The sequence below is a fragment of the Bos javanicus genome, chromosome 4 (genome assembly GCF_032452875.1).
Source record: "Bos javanicus breed banteng chromosome 4, ARS-OSU_banteng_1.0, whole genome shotgun sequence".
In the NCBI taxonomy this organism is placed as follows: Eukaryota; Metazoa; Chordata; class Mammalia; order Artiodactyla; family Bovidae; genus Bos; species Bos javanicus.
This window is the reverse complement of record NC_083871.1, coordinates 92080508-92100929: the sequence shown is the minus strand read 5'-3', so window position 1 is coordinate 92100929 and position 20422 is coordinate 92080508. Positions and strand designations below refer to the sequence as shown.

The window sequence follows — 20422 nt, the reverse complement described above, 5'->3', positions numbered from 1 at the left end:
CTTTGGGTCCTCCCTTTTTTGTTGGGGGCGGGGCGGATGGGGTGATTTTTAAAAATCAGAACTATTGACATTTCTGTTCCCCGCATCGCTGAGGACTGAGATGATGTAGCGCAGAGAGGGAATCCGCCGGCTGAGTGACTCTCTCCCTGCCCGCACCCGGGCAGCTCTGAGACACCGAAATCCAGGGGCTCCCACCCCTCGGAGTTCCTCCTCCCGCTTCCCGGGGTGACTGGTTGGCGCGAAGCGATTGGCGATCCCGGGCGCGATCCCGGCCGCGGCTCCGCGCGCCGCGCGGGGTGAATGGCCGCAGGCGGAGGATCGGGAGGCGCGGCGCGCAGACCAATCGCGGCCGCGGGTGGGAGTATTTGTTATTCACATGGAAGAGACTTGGCGCCGGCACGGCCAGCTCAGCCCCCTCAGCCCCGAGACCAGCCACAAGTGCGGCCGCGGTGCTCGCCTCGCGCGGCAGCGGCGCTGACATGGAGCGGCGGGCCCCCAGCGGGCTTTCTCACCGCGCCCTCTGCGGGGAGCAGGGTAAGACTCGCCGAGCAGTGGAAGGAGGAAAAGAGGAAAGCAAGTGCCCAACCTCAGGAAGAAGAAGAAAAAAAAAAAGCCCCCCCCCCCCCCAACTCTCCCCAAAGGCTGTGCTTGCGGAAAAAAAGAAAATTGCCCCGTTTAAATTCCTCTTTACGTTTTCTTCCGCCAAACCATCCAGTGGCCAGGCAGGTGCACCGTCTCTTTCAGATCACTTTAGTGATCTGCTTTTCTGGCGTGCAAGTAGATGGCCTTGCTCACCCGGAATCTGGGAGAGAACTAGTGGGCGGAGGTGACGGGAATGGGGGGGAGGCGAGGGAGAGTGGGCACCAGGGGGCGAGGGGCTGGCCGGGCATTGGAGCTTGATTGGGTGTCTGTTGATTTTACGTTGCAAAGAACAAGGCAGCCACCCCTCTTATCTTCCCGTGATTACATTCCAGTGAAGAGGTTCGGAAAAGAGGGAGGCTTTAGCATGGAACTCCTGAGGCTTGGAGATGTGGTCCCCCAAAAGTTTAGTCGGCGAATGGGAGACTGAAGGGTGACGGGAAGGGGCAGGCGCGCCTAGAGTGCTCGGATGGGGCGCGCGGCGGCAGGATTGTAAAGCGTTCTTCCTCGGACTGCCTGCCCGGGTGACCTCCCGGACCTACTCCTGGAGGAATCCGGACTTGCCCCGCCGAGATGACGAGGTACCTCCGTTCTGCGAATGTAACGGGAGGGATTTCCGAAGTTACAGGCTTCCAGGATGAGTTGGGGTAACCCCAGCCCCCCGCCTTCTTGAGCGTGGGGTTGGATGAATCTAACCAGAATCTAGGAAAGATGAGGGGTCGCGGGAGAAGCCGGGTACTTGAGGCGTTCGCGGGACCCCACATCGCGACATAGGATACGTCTGCCTCGAGTTTGCATTCACTGAGTTAGCTCTGTGAGACTGGGATTCCCCCCACCCTCCCACCCCGACCCCCCTTTTTCAGCTTTCGGGAAAACATCGGAGTTCCGTGTCCTACTGGGGATGGCGGGGGGCGACGGGGGGTGGGGGGTGGGGGGCGGGAAGGCGGAAGGAATGGTCTCAGGAATCTTGAGTTTAAAAAGCAAAGGCGAGGCACCGGGCAGCTCCCCCGAAGCACCTGCGGCCAGTGTGGCCCCAGTTTGGCACCGACCCGCGCGGGGCGTGGGTACTCTGGGTGCCAGGTGCGGCGGGGGCGGAGGCGCTCCCTGCCCGGTCGCGCGCGGAACCTAAATTCCCCAGGCGCGGGGGGACTGGGGCGGCGCCGCAATACCCCGGCGGCGCGGGAAAGCCAGAGGACAGGGTAGTTCTCCTAAGGCCCTGGCTCTACCGGGAGCCTGGGTTCAACAGTCGAAGGAACTGAGAAGAAAAAGGAAGATGCGGCAGGGAAGAGGGGAGCGGGGGTGGGGTGAGTGGCTGCGGGCTGAAATCTCGGCAGAGGTAGAGAATCCTCTGAGCCGCACCGAGAGCAAGCCCAGCTGCTCAGCTAAACAGCTTGGAGATCCCTTGAGGTTCGTACAGTTGGTGAAAATATAACAGACCCCCTCTTTTCCACCCCCAACGTCTGTCGAACTCTTGGTGCAAATGAAATGCAGAAGGGTGTGCGAGTCACCCAACTGCGCAAGACCCCACCCCCCACACCCCCCGCCATCCAGGCTGCCCTGAAGACTTGTTTCCCTGGTGGCCCAAATTACGGAGCCCAGGATCAGAGAGTATGTGAGCGCCTAGGAGGGTGGGGATGAAAACAGACCCACCCGCCAGCTGCAGAAGCCCCAAACCCTCAGACCCCGAAGCGAGTCCTGCTCGAGAAGGAGTAAATGCCCTATTTGCCATTTGGGGGTGATCCCTTCCCATAGACCTGACGGCGTTGGAGTCTCGCAAACACCCAAGAATAAGCTACCGTCTCGGCCACCACAGCGCTTGAATACAAATTCTGCCAACAGACGAACTGGAAAACCGGGTTGGTGGTGGAGATACTAAGACACATCTTAAACGGGAGTTCGATGATAGCTGCTGTTTCGCTTGAAAGAAAAAAAATAAAAAAGAGAGAAAAAGAGCCACCAGCAGGTAGATCTTGGATAAACAGCTTATTGCACTCGACTGTAATTTCCATTTTCCGTTATGAAATTGTTTGTCAATAATTGCAAATGGCTACAGAAACCACTTTAGTTTACCTCGGTCACTTGCTTGTGACTAATGCCCTGAAAGATCTCTGTCAGAGACAGAATCAGCTATATGAAATTCATTGCCTGGTTCTTGAAAATATGTAGTTTGATGATTTTGAAGAGAAAAGCTTTACCCATCAGGGAAAATGAAGTAAGATTTTTTTAAATGCAGTTTTCTCATTTCAGAGTCAACTTACAGGTTGTATCATACTTGGGATAAAGACAAAGAAATTGTCATTTTTGCTTTTAAACCAGGGATCTGGGGAGGAATAGATAAGAGGAGGCTCCCAGCAGAGGATTTATCTAGACTAAAGAAAAAGATGCTGAGAACACAGCTCTTTACTGTTATTTAGGCTTCATTTGCTCTATTTGGTTGGTGCTAACTAGTTCTGCCCTCCTGCTCCTTTTACAAATTATTACTACTTGAATAATTCTAAAAACATCTAATGCCAAAAGGAATAATAAAAGGAAGAGTTGAGCTCCAGTGAGTGCGGGAGAAAGTTAGAGGTCTGGAGAGATGTGCTCTTTTCAGAGTTGGCTGGGCAGGTTGCAGCTGCTGTGGGGCTTGTTTAATTGGTATTTGTGCAGCAACAACCCGCTGACATTCACACTGGCAACATCTCATGCCAATCATTGTGGAAGAACCGTTCCACTATCTTCAGGGCATGAGACACAGGACACTGTACACATGTGCACAGGGTAGCAACGATTTTTTCCCCCTCCAACTTCCTTCTTGTCCTCTTCCTCCTGTAGTTAGGATGCCCAACAGAAAGAGGACTTTGCTTTCATCTGGGGAGTGGGGTTGTGCTGTCCCAATATCTTAAAAAGAAATGGTTGCATGGACTTATCTCTTAACTGGACCCACAACAAAGATCTGGCCACATCTCCATGCCTGTTGAATAGGCTGGTGTTTTAAGGTTCAGGTAATTGCTGATGTTTTCTTGACAGGACCTGATTGGACATCACCAGACTCACTCATGTAGTTTGCTCTGGTGGGGGCACGGTCACCCCATGATGTTCTGGGAGAAATGGATATAAATGGAGAATCAGCTAGATTATAATGTTTCCATCCCAAGGTGGGCGGAGTTCTGTTTGCTAAATTTAGGTTTGGATTTAGATTTAGAAATTTAGATTTGAACTATCTTTTTCCGTTCCCTCCTTCTTCCCTCCCTCCCTCCCTTTCTTTTCTTTCTTTCCTCCTCCCGCCCTTTCTCCCTTCCTTTCCTGCTTTCCCCTCTCCCCTTCTTCCTCTTTTCTTTCTTAGCTCAGAGAGTTCTTTGATTTTCATTTCTACTTAGTACTTGAATTCAAGTTGTGATAACTCACTCCCTGACTGAGGACCTTGAGCACGGTGCATTCTTCTCCCAGGACCTGCCTTCCAAGTGGTGGGCATTGCTGTGGGAGGGATTTGAGAGGCTCCAGACTCAGGGTCACTCCCCACTTTGACTTGTTACAATGTCAGTCCTAATCACTATTAGAGACATTTCTTTGGTAAAGAAATTGTGGATCTCCTGGAAACAGTGTTATAAAATGCAGATGTTCCAGTTGGGGGTGACAAGTAATGCATCTTCAGGTTTTGATCCCTGTTGATGAATTTGCTCCTTGCCCGGGGAGGGCCAAAGTAACAAGAGAACCAAGTCTTAAGATTTTGACCTGCAGAACACACACATCAGCACTGACAGAGGGAAGATCCAGGTCTGGGGGAGGAGGGAGCAGGTGTGCAGAAGTGGGAAGATGTAGAAGAGGCTAAAGAAGAGTATGTGCAAATTACTGGGCACATACTTTTCCAGGTAAAGGTGTATCTGTGGTAAAAGCCTTAGTGGTAGAAGCTCTGCATCATATCCTGCATACAACTTAGGAAGGCTTCCTCTTGTCCTCTTCTCCCTACAGAAGAATATCTTGTCACCACTTTCTCCAGAATAACCCTCTTGGATGCTCCAAGTGTCCATGAACTTCAGCTCTCCAGCCAGATGTTGATCTCCATTGACTTTCCTCTTATGTCCTTCTTTCCAGTTTTCTTTTGATTCATTGGACACATGACTTATTAAGGTCTGACCAGCCCTGTGTATGATGGAAAAGTGTTTTTTCTTCAGGTCTTCCAAGTCTTCTAAGCACAATATATCAGTAAACTATTTGAAATGTAGGACCAATTGTTAAAGAATAGTGTCCCTGTGCATTCTTATAGCACTTGGCAGTTTATGAAGTACTTTGATATACATTGTATCATTTGACTTCAAAACCCTGGGAGGTGGCCAGAAATCATCCCTCAGTTTAGAAACAAACTGGTCCCAGGTTAGTGACTTACCCTGTGCCATGGAGTGAGTGGAGTGAGTGGAGTGAGTGCTGGGCGCACTTCTCAGACCCTAGGATGCCACACTCACAGTTCAAACCTTCAAATCAAGGTCAGCTGGCCATCCATCATGGTCTGCTGCACCCAAGAGTGTGAGGTAAGGGAAAGAAGGTACAATCAGTCTATGTGAATTCGTGCCCAAGATTTTAGACATATTCGTATAATCCTTCTGTTTTTAGATTCCTTACATCCCCAGTGGAGGCTGTGACACCAACCTCATTGGGTGTATCGTGCAGTGGAAGTGAGATAACATGTGCGAGGGTCCAGGCATGTTGTGTTTGTTGTTCAGTCGGTCAGTTGTGTCTGACTCTTTGCGATCCCATGGACTGTAGCCTACCAGGCTCCTCTGTCCCTGGGATTTCCCAGGCAAGAATACTGGAGTGGGTTGCAGGCACATTGTAGCACTCAATAAATGTTGGTTTCACCCCTTCCCCTCTCCTTATATGATACATATTATAAAAGTGGCTTCTCATTACTTTAAATGTGGTCTTTTTATGCAATGGCTGTGTTATTAAAAATAAAAAAAAATGGCACAAATTGAATTCTACTAAATCAGATTGCATTTTAGATGCATGGGGGGATTTAGCTATTTAAAGGAAACCCGTGGTGAATTCTTTTGTAATGCAAATAATCACCTTCTAATTTATCTGTTTAGTCAGTTGAGCTTCTCTTGTATCAGATTTTCTTAATGTGGGGCCTGCTCCTAGAGAAGAGCTTTCACAATCCTCTTTTACTGATGGGAAAAAGCCACTCAGCTTGCAAACAAAATCAGTTATTGTGTTCTGTTGGCAAAGCCTTGCTCTGGTGTTTTGAGCATAATCTCATATTCCTTTATTATTAAATAATAGAACCTCAGAACGGGAAGCTGGAAGACACCTTAGAGATTATATGGTCCATCTCACTCATCTCACAGATGAGGAAATGGAAGCACATAGAGGTGACGTGACATGTTGAGTGTTACCAGCCAGGGACTGTCAGACAAGGATCCAAATCTGGGACTCTCTTACCAGGGAAGGCTCTGTCTAGCCCATCCTCACTCTGCCCCAACCAGAATTCCAGGGCTGTGCACACCTATGGTGGCAGAGGAGGTGACAAACAAATCTGATGCATTTTCTACAGCAGCTGAAAAAGGGCTGCAAGTACGGGGAGAAACTGCCAAATTTGCAATTTTGTGAATTGATGACAATATTTGGTTTAACCTTTTTGTTAAAGAGCTGAATAGAATCCAGCAGAGGGAGGCTGTTTGGCCTTTTTATGAGAAAATGATTACAATCCTTGGCTATTTCTGTTCCTGTAAGGATTTTATCCTGTCATGTCTTAAAAGCACTAGCCAAGTGCTGGAGGAAGACCTGGTGACCTGGTGACAGCTCCTGATAGATTCCCCCCCACCGACTCCTCACTAACCCCCCACCACAAGGCTTGGTGGTTTTGTTCTCACTGTTATCAGGCTGCCTGGGAAACCTGATTTGAAGCCCAGGCGTTTGGACAAACTGCATTTGATACTCTCAGTCCTTTGAAAGATTCAGAAATCACCCTGCCCTGGAAATGTCCCCAGGTGACCCCTCCTAATGAGTGCATTGTTTTTCTTAAAGAGCTGGTCAACAAAGCTGTGCCTGTTTCTGAAAGACTTCAGTGGAGGGGCAGCGCCTTCTCCTTGTGTTGTCCCAGTCAATCTCTGCAGCTCTGGGGGGTTTCCTCAAAGGGCAGGACCCCCCTGCCCTGGAGGACTTTGCCTGTGGTGCCATTCAGGTCTTTGGGCCATCTTCAACCTCTTTGAGCCTTTTTTCCCTCTCATTTACATAAGAGCTTGGTGTATGAAAATTCAACGGATACTCTGTTAGGTGAGTCTTTGATACAGAGAAGGTAGGGCTTCCTGGGTTGTGCTAGTGGTAAAGAACCCACCTGCCAGTGCAGGAGACATAAGAGATGTGGGTTCAATCCCTGGGCTGGGAATATCCCCTGGAGGAAGAAATGGCAGCCCACCCCAGTATTCTTTGCCTGCAGAATCCCATGGACAGAGGAGCCTGGCAGGCTACAGTCTATAGGGTTGCAAAGAGTTGGAGATGACTGAAGTAATTTAGTAAGCATGCACTGAGAAGGTACCTAGAAAATAAAAAGAAGCAGAATTCACGGTCTTGGCCCTGGAGGAGTTGTCCATACTTTCAGGAAACAGCTGGAGCCACAGACTCAGATCAGGGGGCCTGCTCCCCAGCAGACTTGGGCCAATGCGTTGGCTAATGGAAGTGCTAACAATCTGCAGGGTACCCATATGCGATGTACTTAGGACTGGCTGGGAGGTAATGAACAGGGCTGCATGGGCATTTAATGGGTAAGCCTCCTGGAAGGCCCTTCTGAGGGCTTAGAAGCTCCTCTCAGAGGATGTTTTCAGTAGTGTGGACCTCACACCTCTTTGAAGAAGTCCATCAGCTCAGGCTGGTTTGTATCGAGCCCTAGAGGAAGGTCAGTTTCAGAGAAAACCTGATTTTAAATCAAGCCCAGAACCTGAAGTAGAGCTGTTTGGCTCGGTAACATAAAAAGGTCATTATTTCATTAAAATTCATTGACTCTGACTAGGATGAGTTTAGATGAAAGCTCCCAAGAATTGCCCAAGAGCAAGATTAGGCAATGCAAGATTATACGATGCCACCAGATTTATGTCGTTTTCCACAAACTTTCAAATATATTTTCCCTTAGAATTTAAAAGGAAAACTAAGCCTTCTAGCCATCAGGAGTCTGATTCTTATGACAATGTATCAGATTTTGAAATAACTGCTGTATTTCAATATTTTATGAGTAGCTCTGATTTTACTTTTAAAGTGACGGAAATTTTCAGTTACAGCCTCACCAACTGGGCAAATATGGAAACAGTTGCTCTGCTTCAGTGAAAAATGAACCACAGACTAAATTAGCAATGATAGGTCCTGTTTACTGAGATCTTACCTTGGCCAGCACATAACCTGTGCCATGTGGCGGGTTCTGACACCCCTTTACAGACCAGAAACTGAGCTTCGGAGAGGTTATGTGCCATTAATTCTATGTTGCAAAGGAGGAAACTTAAGCAAAAATACAAGTAAACTGCCCAATAAATAACAACCAAAATAGAACTTCTCATTTTCCATTTAAGAGCATTCATCCAGTAAACAAGGGCTTCCCTGGTGGCTAAGACGGTAAAGATTCTGCCCGCAATGTGGGAAACCTGGGTTCAATCCCTGGGTTGGGAAGATCCCCTGGAGAAGGGAATGGCTACCCACCCCAGTATTCTTGCCTGGAGAATTCCATGGACAGAGGAGCCTGGCTGGCAACAGTCCATGGGGTCGAAAAGAGTTGGACACGCCTGAAGGACTTACACGCACATCCACTAAACAAAACTAATTTTTGTCTCTCTGTTACTCACTCCCCAACTTTTCCTTAACTTAAAGCTCTAAACAGACCTATGGGATGCATACCTTTAAAAGAAACTCTATTTTACTATTTCCAGGGCTGTACAGCAAGGGGAACTAGGTTAGTGTTGTGTGAGTGGCAGAGGTAAGGATGACTTGTAATTAACAGATGAACTGTGTTTATGGTCATCTATAATTGATAACCATTTATTCTCTGAAGTGTTTTAAGTACTTGGGAGGTGGCTTGGAGTAACGAAGAAAGGCTGATCATTGAACAGCACATTCCCTTTTCCTCTTCATCATCTCTTCTTTGAGTATCCATTCATTCTGTGCTCTGCCAGAAAGGATACACTCAGGGTCAGCCCAGCCCTGTGGACTTGGTCTCAAGCCCTGAATTAGTGGTCAGAGTTAAAGTTTTACTGTCTTCTAACTGGTCTTCCTTGTGAAACTGTAAAACACAATACTCCTTCTCTTAATGGGTGGTTGGTGTAATTTATGGTACATCACTTCAATGGCGTCATCCAGAAAGTCAACTTGACTTTCTAAGTGTTTTCCTCTTGTGGAATGCCTGAGGTCAGGCTGTTGCCAAATCAGATTTTCTGTGGGACAAGCAGCTGCTAGGAAAATTACATGTGATAGAACATCTGACAAGTGGAGAGAAAAAAAGGAAAAGGACTAAGTATTTTGGGGCAGAATTGGGAAAATCCAGAGCTTGGCAAGTGTCAAGAGTCCAGAAATGCTTATCATGGGCAGACAAGAACTGTCTCAACAGACTGGGTCATTGGCTGTATTTCTGAGTGTGTTCCAGGTGTGTACTCTGAAATTCCAGGCAGTGGGCTCTGATGAGTCCCCTCTCTTCATCTGAAATTGAAAAAAGTGCAGCCTTCTCTGAAGGGTTTTGGACATATGTTCAGTTGTTCTCTAGGGAGGCACCATCCTCTCCTTTGGGATAGTGAGGACAGGATGAAAATTTTATGAACTGGAAATTGAACAAGTGAATGGAAAATACAACCAGATGTTGGTTGACTAGGGTAGAGGAGAATTATCCACATTTCAGGTTTCAAATTTGTTTGTATAAGTAGGTTAGAAATGAACATTAGATTACCCATTCTAGCAAAATATGTTGGTGTGTTTACCCTGTTAATTGCATGTACATTTCAAACATCAAATTCCCTTCCATGAAGTCAGTTCCCATTTTCAGTTAAACCTCCACTAAAGTCCCTTAAAAAAAATCTCATGGAATTATTTAAGAGTGAAGGTCTTAGAATAAACTTCTACAGATTTGCTTGTAGTTGTTTTCACTCTTGGTTATTTCTCATCTTGATGAAATGACTGTTTTTCCCACTGAGTCAGACAAAATTGAGAAACTCTAGTTCATCTCCAGCTCTGATTTGGTCATAGTGATTCTAGGATCAAGGAGTGTTTACTTCAGAACTGCAAGCATACCGATTGCTTCCATTCTGACAAATTAATGGGAAACAGACAAAGGTGATAGGAATATTTTTCACACATAACCCACCCTATATGTTTGACTTTCATGTCATTTTTTATTACCAGAGAACAATAAGATAATTTACATGAAATCGCTGACATTCTATGTTTAATCTTTCCACAAGCTCTAAAACTTACACATTTTGGGCTCCTTGGATGGATTTTCTCTCTCTCTCTCTCTTTTTTTTTGTGATTGAATAATCACTTTTTCCCTTGGGAAATCCGAGGCACCAAAAAATGTCATTAACAGATAACTGGCTTGTTGAATACATCACAGAAAATAGCCGTTCATTCTGATTTTGTGGACAAAATTTAAATGCTAAATTCAGACAGCTGTAAAAAGCAAAAACAGATTTGAAAAGAAATAATACCATCAATCACAGGATTTTTACCTTCCTGGAAACTGGATTTGTTGAAATAAAATGGTAAATAAAAGTACTTTCTGATTTGGAAGAGTCAACCTAGTTACTGATAACTTTTCTGTTTCTCTTGCTCCAAAAGTGTCATCCATCTCTGTTTAGATGCAGTGCAGCCAGGTGTTCAGAATCATAAGGGGACAGAAGGAATTAGTTTCTTACTGAATAGTGAAAATGAAACAACAAAAAAAGAGGTCGGTGCAAACAGGGCTTAAGAAATGAAAAATGTAGGCCCATTGAATGGAACCCTTTCTTTTCTTCCTTCTGCCCTCCAGGAATAATTCTGCTACAGGGCTGACTTCAAGGACGTGAATTGGTGACCTCATCCCAACATCAGAACCTCAGCTGTTTCTCTGATTTTTGCATCATTCCAGGCAAGTTGACTTTATGTGGAAATAAAATAGAACCTTGGGGTCTGATGGAAATTCACTGTGACATTCAAATCAAGAACACTTGCTGAAACCCACAGAGCCTTTTCCCCATGGGCCCTGATGGTAGCCTCCAGAAGGTGCAGCCTCAGGTGGTCCCCCTTCTTCTGTGGCAAGAATAAACTTTGGGTATTGGATTGCAACACCGCCCGTGGAGAAAATGGTATGCGAGGGAAAGCGATCAGCCTCTTGCCCTTGTTTCTTTCTCCTGACGGCCAAGTTCTACTGGATCCTCACGATGATGCAAAGAACTCACAGCCAAGAGTATGCCCATTCCATTCGAGTGGATGGGGACATCATTTTGGGAGGTCTCTTTCCTGTCCATGCAAAGGGAGAGAGAGGGGTGCCTTGTGGGGAGCTGAAGAAAGAGAAGGGGATCCACAGATTGGAGGCCATGCTTTATGCAATTGACCAGATTAATAAGGACCCTGATCTCCTCTCCAATATCACTCTGGGTGTCCGGATCCTCGACACCTGCTCCAGGGACACCTATGCTTTGGAGCAGTCCCTAACGTTTGTGCAGGCTTTGATAGAGAAGGATGCTTCCGATGTGAAATGTGCTAATGGAGATCCGCCCATTTTCACCAAGCCTGACAAGATTTCTGGTGTTATCGGTGCTGCCGCGAGCTCTGTGTCCATCATGGTGGCTAACATTTTAAGACTTTTTAAGGTAGGTAAAGGCACTAGACGATTCTGACCATTGTGAAAAGACAATAAGTAGTCCTAATTCCAGCTGCAGGTTTAAGAAGAAAGTGAACCCAGTAAAGATGCTCATAGACTCTTTCAGGGCCACAGTTTCCCCAAAGAGAGGAGTTTGTGTCTAGGTTTCTACAAGTGTTGATTTGGTTCCACGTTTTTAAAGCAATTAATTGGATTGATTGTGACTTTTTTTTTTTCTGAACAAACAGGTGATAATTCCCATGACATGTTGAATCCTCAGTATCTTGTGATATTCTCTTTTAATTTAATTTTTATTTAACACTGAAAGCATTTTGTATTGGGGTATAGTCCGTTAACAATATTGTGGTAGTTTCAGGTGAACATTGAAGGGGCTCAGCCGTACATATACATGTACCCTTTCTCCCCTAGTCCCCTCTCCCATCCAGGCTGGCACATAACATTGAGCAGAGTTCCATGTACTATACAATAAGTTTTTGTTGGTTATCCATTTAAATATAGCAGTGTGTACATAACTGGGCTGATTTTAAAGCAAAGCAAGTAGTTTTTGAGAGTCTAATGAATTTTTAGCTCATTTATCAGATCAAACGTTTCTATGGTATTTGAGGTATAAGATAATTTACTTGGTGAAACCTCCTTAATGTGGGATGCTCTGTTATGACAAAAGTTGCTGTGTGAGGAAATTGTATTTATCACTAATGTGTAGATGGGAGTGACACTCTGGACTAGAAGATGGCCATGAAGTTGTCAGGTTTATTCTAGCTACAATGGAGCAGCATCTCATTAATTCAGACAATTCTTATTGCATTAAAAGCTCAGATTTAGCAGGATAATGTGAAACGTTTTGGTTTAGGATGATCTATTACCTACAGATTGCATTTACATATCAGATAAAATTGGCAAAAGAATATAAATATGAAACAATAGTTTGAAGGCATAAAGTCCCATAAAGTTATTGTAACTTATTTTTCATTAACATTCTCATTTTATTTATTAATATTTGTTATGTAGTCTTTGGTAATAGGCAACATTTTAAAAACTGAAAATATTTGTCACTCTGATTTTTTTACTTAGTGGGACATGACTTTTCCAACTTATTCTGAATTAATGAGTCTTCATTTAATATTATGAGAAACTGTTTCTGTGTGTATTAGATTTAAAAATATTAAAAGAATATGGAGAAGTCGGATAGATGACAGATATAATGACGAAAATGAACAAAGTGATGGAAAACTTAAAAAAAAATAGAAGTGTTCAAATCAAAGTCTTTCTGGTTTGGAAGCTGTCTTGGAGGACCATCTAGTCTGGTTCATGTCTACAACATCCCCCTAGCTTCTGTATGAATTCCCTTAGTTTAGAGGAGAGAATGGTAAGAGACAGCTTAATGACTATTTTCGGATTGATGAAATTTTCTCAAATGAGGATGCTGCTGAGCAGAAGTGCTCTGTGTCTAAGGAGTACTGAAGAGTCACACAAAGGCATCAGGGAATGCCTGAGATATTTGAGCCAGACGTTAGGAAGAGCCTCCTTGGCAAGAAGGATGCCAAATTGAAATAGGTGGCCAAAGGTACTCTAGTTCTCCATCTCTGGAAACTTTCAAAGGAAACTGGATAAAGTTGTTAGCAACTTCTTTTGGGCCAACTGACCCCTTACCTGGAGCCAAGGTAACCCCTTACCTGTGTTAGTCTGTTGGATTATTTAATGAGAAAATGCAGGTGAAGGATTCCACCAGGACCTGACTGTCCTTTGTCTGCTTGGGCTGCCAAAGGAAATTTCGGGCTACCCAAAGGGCAGGTTTTGTTTTAATGCATTCTAGACCTGGCTTCTCTCTGCTTTGTTCTTCTCTCACTGAGAGGCCAATTCTCTCCTTACCCTCTTGGGTGACTCTGAGGGACCTTATTCAGCCAGGTGGGAGAACTACCATTGACTCTGGGCAGAGTCCAGTGCTGTAGGCCAATTCTGGAAACCATCCATCAGCACATGGGGCTGCCATTCCTGCCTTTTAGCCAGGAGGAGATCTTGGTTATGCTGCTAAGTCGCGTCAGTCGTGTCCGACTCTGTTCGACCCCATAGACGGCAGCCCACCAGGCTCCCCTGTCTCTGGGATTCTCTAGGCAAGAACACTGGAGTGGGTTGCCATTTCCTTCTCCAATGCATGAAAGTGAAAAGTGAAAGTGAAGTCCCTCAGTCCTGTCCGACTCTTCGCAACCCCATGGACTGTAGCCTACTAGGCTCTTCCATCCATGGGATTTCCCAGGCAAGAGTAGTGGAGTGGGGTTATGCTAGGTGTCATAACTAAGACCAGTATGCTGGTCCAGAGTGAGCATTTAATATCTGGAAGCAGATATATTTTTTAACCAAATAACTGGGGCTTGAAAAATTTGTCTTTTATAAGCAAGTGAGAAGATGTAAGTGATCAGCCGGTCTTCTAGCTGAACCTGGAATCACGTGACTGAATTGATAATTGCAGTTTCATCGTTGTGCCATTTTCATTTATTTTGATGATTTATATGAGACCTCCAGCCAGCGCTCCACACTGATATTAATTATGAAATGATGATGGTCACTTTTGGAATAGAAAATGTTTCACTTTATGTGTGAAAATATATTCTGTTTAAACATGTATGCTAGGACTGACATGAAATATTAGAATAGTTATCAAAGGAATGATTGGCAAATTAATGCATTGGGGAAGGGCTTATACTTCCTTTTGAAAGATTAATACTTTGATTAACAAATGCTGTGACTGTGAATAAAATTAAACATTTAGGACAATTTTATGGAGCTTGGGACCCTCCAGAACAGCATATGACCCACAGTATCTAAAAAAACTCCTGGATATCAACATTGTGCCACTTATTCCTGGATTAATGGAGTTACATAAGGTTGAGCATCTTGGTTTGGAAACCCACAAACGATTAACCCTGACCGTGAGGGATGTAAACAAGGTCTTGATTAACGAATTTATCACTGTCCTGCTCAACAATAAGCATTAGTTGGGTTTTTTAGAATCTGTTTAAAATTATATAGAAAATATCTGGGCTGAAATAAGAAGTAACTCCGAATGTCTCAGTTCTCTTTTTTATGGAGAGTCCGGGTAAAGCCACGTAGTATCTGCCTGGGCTACGTTGTGAAGGAGACAAAGTCCTTCGGGCACCTCCAGCTTCCTCTTCCTTCAGTCTGACCTACCTTGGCAGTCTTTCCTGGCTTCATGTCCCTCTGTGTTCTCCTAACTGCAGTCTTGTTTCAGGAAAGGAGGTATATGCCATCTGCATATAGCATGTCTGTTTAAGTCAGAGGAAGATTCTGTTTTTCGTGGGATCACGAATTGTGGTTTGATGAAATGGTGTATCTTTGTAAAGGGAATTCAGACACGGAGGCAGGTTCATTTAGCCCCCCAGAGACAGCACTTTTGGGGGTGGAGAACAGTGGGCGGGAGACTCAAGAGACACGAGTTCCATCCCTTGGTGGGGAAGATCTCCTGGAGAAGGAAATGGCTACCCACTCCAGGATTCTTGCCTGGGAAATCCCATGGACAGAAGAGCCTGGTGGGCTGCAGTCTGTGTGGTCACAGAAAGTGGGACATGACTGAGCATGCTGGCAGCCCACCACCATGCACCTATGCATCTCCTCTGCCCTGGAATACAGCTGGTCCTGCTCCTTTCTAGAGTGAAGGAACGTTGCCCTTTGTTTCTCTTCCTGTCAAAGCTCAGGGGCAAATGAAAAAATCAGTCCTTTAATTTAAGAGGTGAATTGGACAGGGAGTGGAGCCAGACTACTGGTGAGGGGGACGGGCAGAAGCTGCCCTGTGGCCCCGCCCCTGGGGCACTGAATGCCACACTAAACCAGTGATTGTCTACCCGGGTCAAGGGGCGTGCACTGTCTCCTCCTGCCCGGGGGATGGGGTATCAGCGGTCAGAACTACCTCAGAGGCTTTTCCTGTGACAGGACCCAGTGAGTGCGAGCCTGCCAACTCCCGCCTGAGAACCATTTTTACTGATTGCACTGTCTCCTGTTTCTCAGGAGCACTGGAAGTGAAAACAAGTTGGAGAGTCACAGACAGAACGTAAATGATCTGAACTTTTTAGAAGTGCTACACACAGCCTTAGCACACACACACACACACACACGTCATATTTGGGTTAACAGAGGGGCAGAACAGTCACTTCGGTGACTGTTTTATGTCTAACCAAGTGCTGGGAAAGATTGAGGGCAGGAGAAGAAGAGGACTACAGAGAATCAGATGGTTGATGGCAACACTGACTCAAAGTGTTGCAGAAACCAGTAATTGAGAAACCAAGCACCACACTGGGAGAGTTGGAGAATTCTGGCTTATTAGCTCAGCTGTTGGAGGAGTTAACACTCCAAGCTCTGAGCCCTGAACAAAGGGGTTACATAGTTTTTATACATTGGCAAGGAGATCCAACCACTCCATTCTGAAGATCAGCCCTGGGATTTCTTTGGAAGGAATGATGCTAAAGCTGAAACTCCAGTACTTTGGCCACCTCATGCGAAGAGCTGCCTCATTGGAAAAGACTGATGCTGGGAGGGATTGGGGGCAGGAGGAGAAGGGGACGATAGAGGATGAGATGGCTGGATGGCATCACTGACTCGATGGACGTGAGTCTGAGTGAACTCTGGGAGTTGGTGATGGACAGGGAGGCCTGGCGTGCTGCAAATCATGGGGTCACAAAGAGTCGGACATGACTGAGTGACTGAACTGAACAGAACTGAGGCATGATTAAGCAGGTTTGTGGGTTTGCAGAGGCTGGGTGATTGCAAAGAGCAGGACAAGGGTGAGTGAGATAAGCTCCAGTTCCTAGTATTGTGAGTCCCCATTTTCTGAGACCTACGTGATCCAGACTTTGCAAGGAGCAAGCTGAGTTACAGAGGCAGAAGGAGCAGGAGGTTATGTAAAATTTTAACTTTTCCTCTTCAAATGGACATGAACTTGGGCAGACTCCAGGAGATAGTGGAGGACAGGGAAGCCTGGCATGCTGCAGTCCATGAGGCTGCAAAGAGTTGGACACGACTGAACAATTGAACAAAAACAACAGCAATGTTAATATTTGTAGATAATAGTAGGATCGATTAGGATAACTGCAAAGTGGCAAACTCAGAAAACTCGGAACTGCTCCAACCTGCATGAAAGCAGATCTGCCATTTCAGTGGCTCCTGCGTTGCAGAGAGACCAAAGAAAAGAGGAGTCCAACTCTCAGATAGAGATTGTGTAGTTTGAAAAGAATTAAAAAGAACGAGAGGGTCTTTTGGGTATGTTGGCCAGGGAGCCCATCATTTAAATTTGTTTTATAAAGCAGTTTCGAGGAATTTGCATGTTTTATAAAGAGCTGGGATTTTTTTCCTTTTCTAGAAATTTCCACCCCTCTCCTTTAAATTAGAGCAAATCTGCTCCTCAAAACACTAATCATGTCTTACTGTGGGCAAAGATTGAACATTCTAAGTTAAAAATAGCACATTGGCGCTTGGAGGTAATGCATGTTAATGTCCACATAGATGCATCGAGGTTAAGAAAGGACAGTGTCAGATGTAATTCTCTTTCTCCTGTTTTTCTGGTGAACTTTACCTAGAGTTAATTTTCGACTATTGAAGGATGGGAGGTTAGTCTATAGTGTATGCTTTCCAAAGTAATCAAATGGGACTTTTGAATAGAAATCCACTTGTGGGCTAGATAATTTCTCCCCGTGTGGAAGCGTCCTGGCTCTAAATGGCTAAAATTGACCTTCATGTTAAGTTGGTGAAGTACAGTGAAGCGTCCCATTGCCCTAGATGTGCTCGCCAACCCTTCTGTGTTTACAAAGATGTATTTTCTTCCAAGAGACTCCACTAATTGCAGCAACCACTCCCATAAAGCCAAGCATTTTGCAAGTTATTTATTGCTTACAATGGGCTTTCTTCACTCTAAACTCTGAACAGGTAAATCTGCCTATCCAGGCTTATCTAGTTAGATGGACAGAAAAATGAGCCCAATCAATAAACTCAGCAGGAGGCAACATTTTATGTTAAATCTTATTTGATGGCAAATAGATAATGGAAAATTGAAAGATAGACTCCTCAGTCAATCCTTTGCTTCTGTGGCAAGCTCTAATTGAGTTTTGTAAAGAGCCTATTCACTTCAGATGAGAGATGACGGGTGTTCTCTCTTAGTGCCTCTAAGTGGGTGAGATGGGGGAAATGGGCACTGCCTGTTGTCGCTGACACAACTCGGCAATAGGGATACATAAATGTCCAGATGTGGTCATGCCACTCTTCTTAAAGCTCTCATGGCCGTCATTACTTCCATGATGAAGATCTACTTCCACTTGGGCAAGTCTTTTCTCACTTCTCTCCACTACATTAAGTTTCTCTGTTACATGTAACAAAGCTCCATGAGGGCAGGATGATACCCATGATAAGCGTAGGGCATACATGTCTTATTTGTGGTTGTATTTCCCATACCTAGTATGGACCTATCTGGAAACCCAATAAATGTTTGCTGAATGAATGAATGAACCATATCTCTCCACCCACTTCCTCCTCCCTCACCCCAATTCTAGATTTTGAAAACAATAGGAGTTGGGTACATAGAACAGATATGGGATTTTTTGTGTTGTACTTTTGTACTGTTTGAGAAAAAGGAGCAAAAGGAGGGAAAGGAGGAGAAAGAAGGAGAGATGGTATATTTGGGGAATTCCTATATTTTCTTGTGCTACCTCATTTTCCTACCAATGCATGTTTTCTCCAAACAGATTTTTAAAATTAAAAATTAAGTAAAAGACATGAGCACATTCTCATTTTGAAAGTCCAAGCGACGAATAAGTAAATAGTGTAAAATGGAAAGAGGCTATATTCAAACACACATATCTCTCAGTAAAGTTACATACACAGAATTTTATTAACAGATATGCCTTATGACATTGTTTTTTTTTTTTTTTTTTTTCATATAACAATGTGACTGGGAGAGATTTCCATATTGGTTAGTATAGATTCACCTCAGTAATTCTCAACCCTGGCTGCATGTTACCATCACCTGGATAGTTTTTTAAAAAGCCCAAATCCTACAAGACGAACAAAACTGGGGTGGAGCCCTGGCATTGGTGTATTATAATCACCAGGTGATTCTGTTATTTGTCCAGGACTGAGAGCTATAAAACTTTAATTATATGAATAGAGCATCATTTATTCAATAAATCCTTTAAGTTATTTGACTTTGATTTCTTAAGGTCACTTAATCATTTAAAAAAAAAAAAAAGTAAAAACAATGCCAGAGGCATTGTTAGATGCCTGAGCACTGTTAGCTCTCAAGTGAATTTTGATGTCATAGTGCCCCTTCTTGGACCAACAGAGGGGCTGAATTAACGAATTCCCCCAAAACACTTTGCTATAAGTTAGACTGACATGACATAGGCCCGCATCACAGGCCATGGCTCTTTATGACGTTGAGTAACTTAGAACCAGTGTTAGTATTGTGGTTGTGTGCTCAGACCGTTAAAGCAGCATCATGACTTGTTGAGTGGAGCAGATTTTAAACTTGGTGAATTTAAATTAAATGTTTCTTACTTTCCCTTTTCCTAGCCTCAAAAGTTTTAACATCTTAAAGTGAATATTGAAGATATCTTAAGACCTGACAGTGATTAATGCCTGTCTTTTCAGTGTTTAATAAGGCGGGGACTTCCCTGGCAGTTCAGTGGTTAACACTCCAAGTTTCCACTTCAGGGCGCCTGGGTTTGATCCTTGGTCAGGAAACTAAGATCCCAAGTGCCAACCATGGTGCAGCCAAAAAAAAAAAAAATTGTTTTAACTAGTGATTGTGAGTGAGGACGGGCTCCCCAGGTGGCGCTAGTGGTAAAGAACACGCTTGCCAATGCAGGAGACTTAAAGAGATGCAGGTTTGATCCCTGGGTTGGGAAGATCCCCTGGAAGAGGGCATGGCAATGCACTTGTATCCTTGCCTGGAGAAACCCTTCGACAGAGGAGCCTGGCTGGTTATTGTCCATAGGGCTGCAAAGAGTTGGATATGACTGAAGCAACTTAGCATGCACACATGTGTGAGTGAGGAGAGGGAAGAGGAGAGGGGCAATAAAGGAGTAGGGGAAAGAAGGATTATTATGGGATTATATGAAATCATGTGTGTGAAACTTTTGAAAATTGTTTCAGGACAGGTTTCTTCCCAGACTCTTCAGAAGATAGCTAGAAAGCTATAAAACAAGCCTATAGAATTTAAAGAATCTTTCATTCAGTTAAAAGTAAATAAGGGCTTCCCTGGTGGCTCAGTGGCAAAGAATCTACCTGTCAATGCAGGAGACATGGGTTTGATCCCTGGTTGGGGAAGATCCCACATGTCACAAAGCAACTAAGCCCCGGTGCCACAGCTCTTGAGTCTGAGCTCTAGAGCCTCGGAGCCAACAACTACAGCCCACACACCTTAGAGCCTGTGCTCTGTAACAAGAGAAGCCACCGCAGTGAGAAGCCTGCATACCGCAACTAGAGAAAAAGGCTGCATGGCAATGAAGACCCAGCACAGCCAAAATTAAAAATTTAAGTAAATAATAACGAGGTTGTTTGGAAAGTAGTGAGTTTTTCCAAGAGAATTGTGACAGTACTATGCATTTTTTTCTTTTTTTTTGCATAAGAAGTTGTCTGAAAAGCCTTTCTAGAACAAGTCAGGGTATATGTGGTGGTGGTGGTTTTGTTGCTAAGTCATGTCCAACTTTCGACCCCATGGACTGTAGCCCACCAGGCTCCTATGTCCTTGGGATTCTCCAGATAAGAATACTGGAGTGGGTTGCCATTTCCTTTTCCAGGGGATCTTCCCGACCTAGGAATTGAACGCAGGTTTCCTGCATTGCAGGGGAATTCTTTACCGACTATGTAGATAAATAAATTTGTGCAAGGAAAGGCCTATGCTCTTCTGTTAACTCTTTCACCCCGAAGATCGCAGTGGTTAGTTTTTTAAAGACATTTAGAGACTTGTTTTTTTTT

At 44.7% G+C, this 20422-nt stretch overlaps 1 protein-coding gene across 6 annotated transcripts in view; it reads left to right on the top strand.

The window, feature by feature from the left end:
* Positions 1-447: 447 nt before the first annotated feature.
* The window catches only part of GRM8 (glutamate metabotropic receptor 8), an 872326-nt gene continuing 852351 nt past the window's right edge, over positions 448-20422 (top strand). For 3 of the 6 annotated variants that reach the window (XM_061414603.1, XM_061414600.1, XM_061414605.1), the window contains exons 1-2: positions 1134-1220; positions 10613-11435. In XM_061414603.1, the coding sequence (XP_061270587.1) occupies positions 10926-11435 (510 nt within the window). In that variant the 5' untranslated portion in view covers positions 1134-1220; positions 10613-10925. Of the gene's footprint in view, positions 535-1133; positions 1221-2391; positions 2603-3648; positions 3777-10612; positions 11436-20422 lie in introns of those variants that run through there. The other 3 variants (XM_061414604.1, XM_061414601.1, XM_061414602.1) reach the window with 3 other exon arrangements.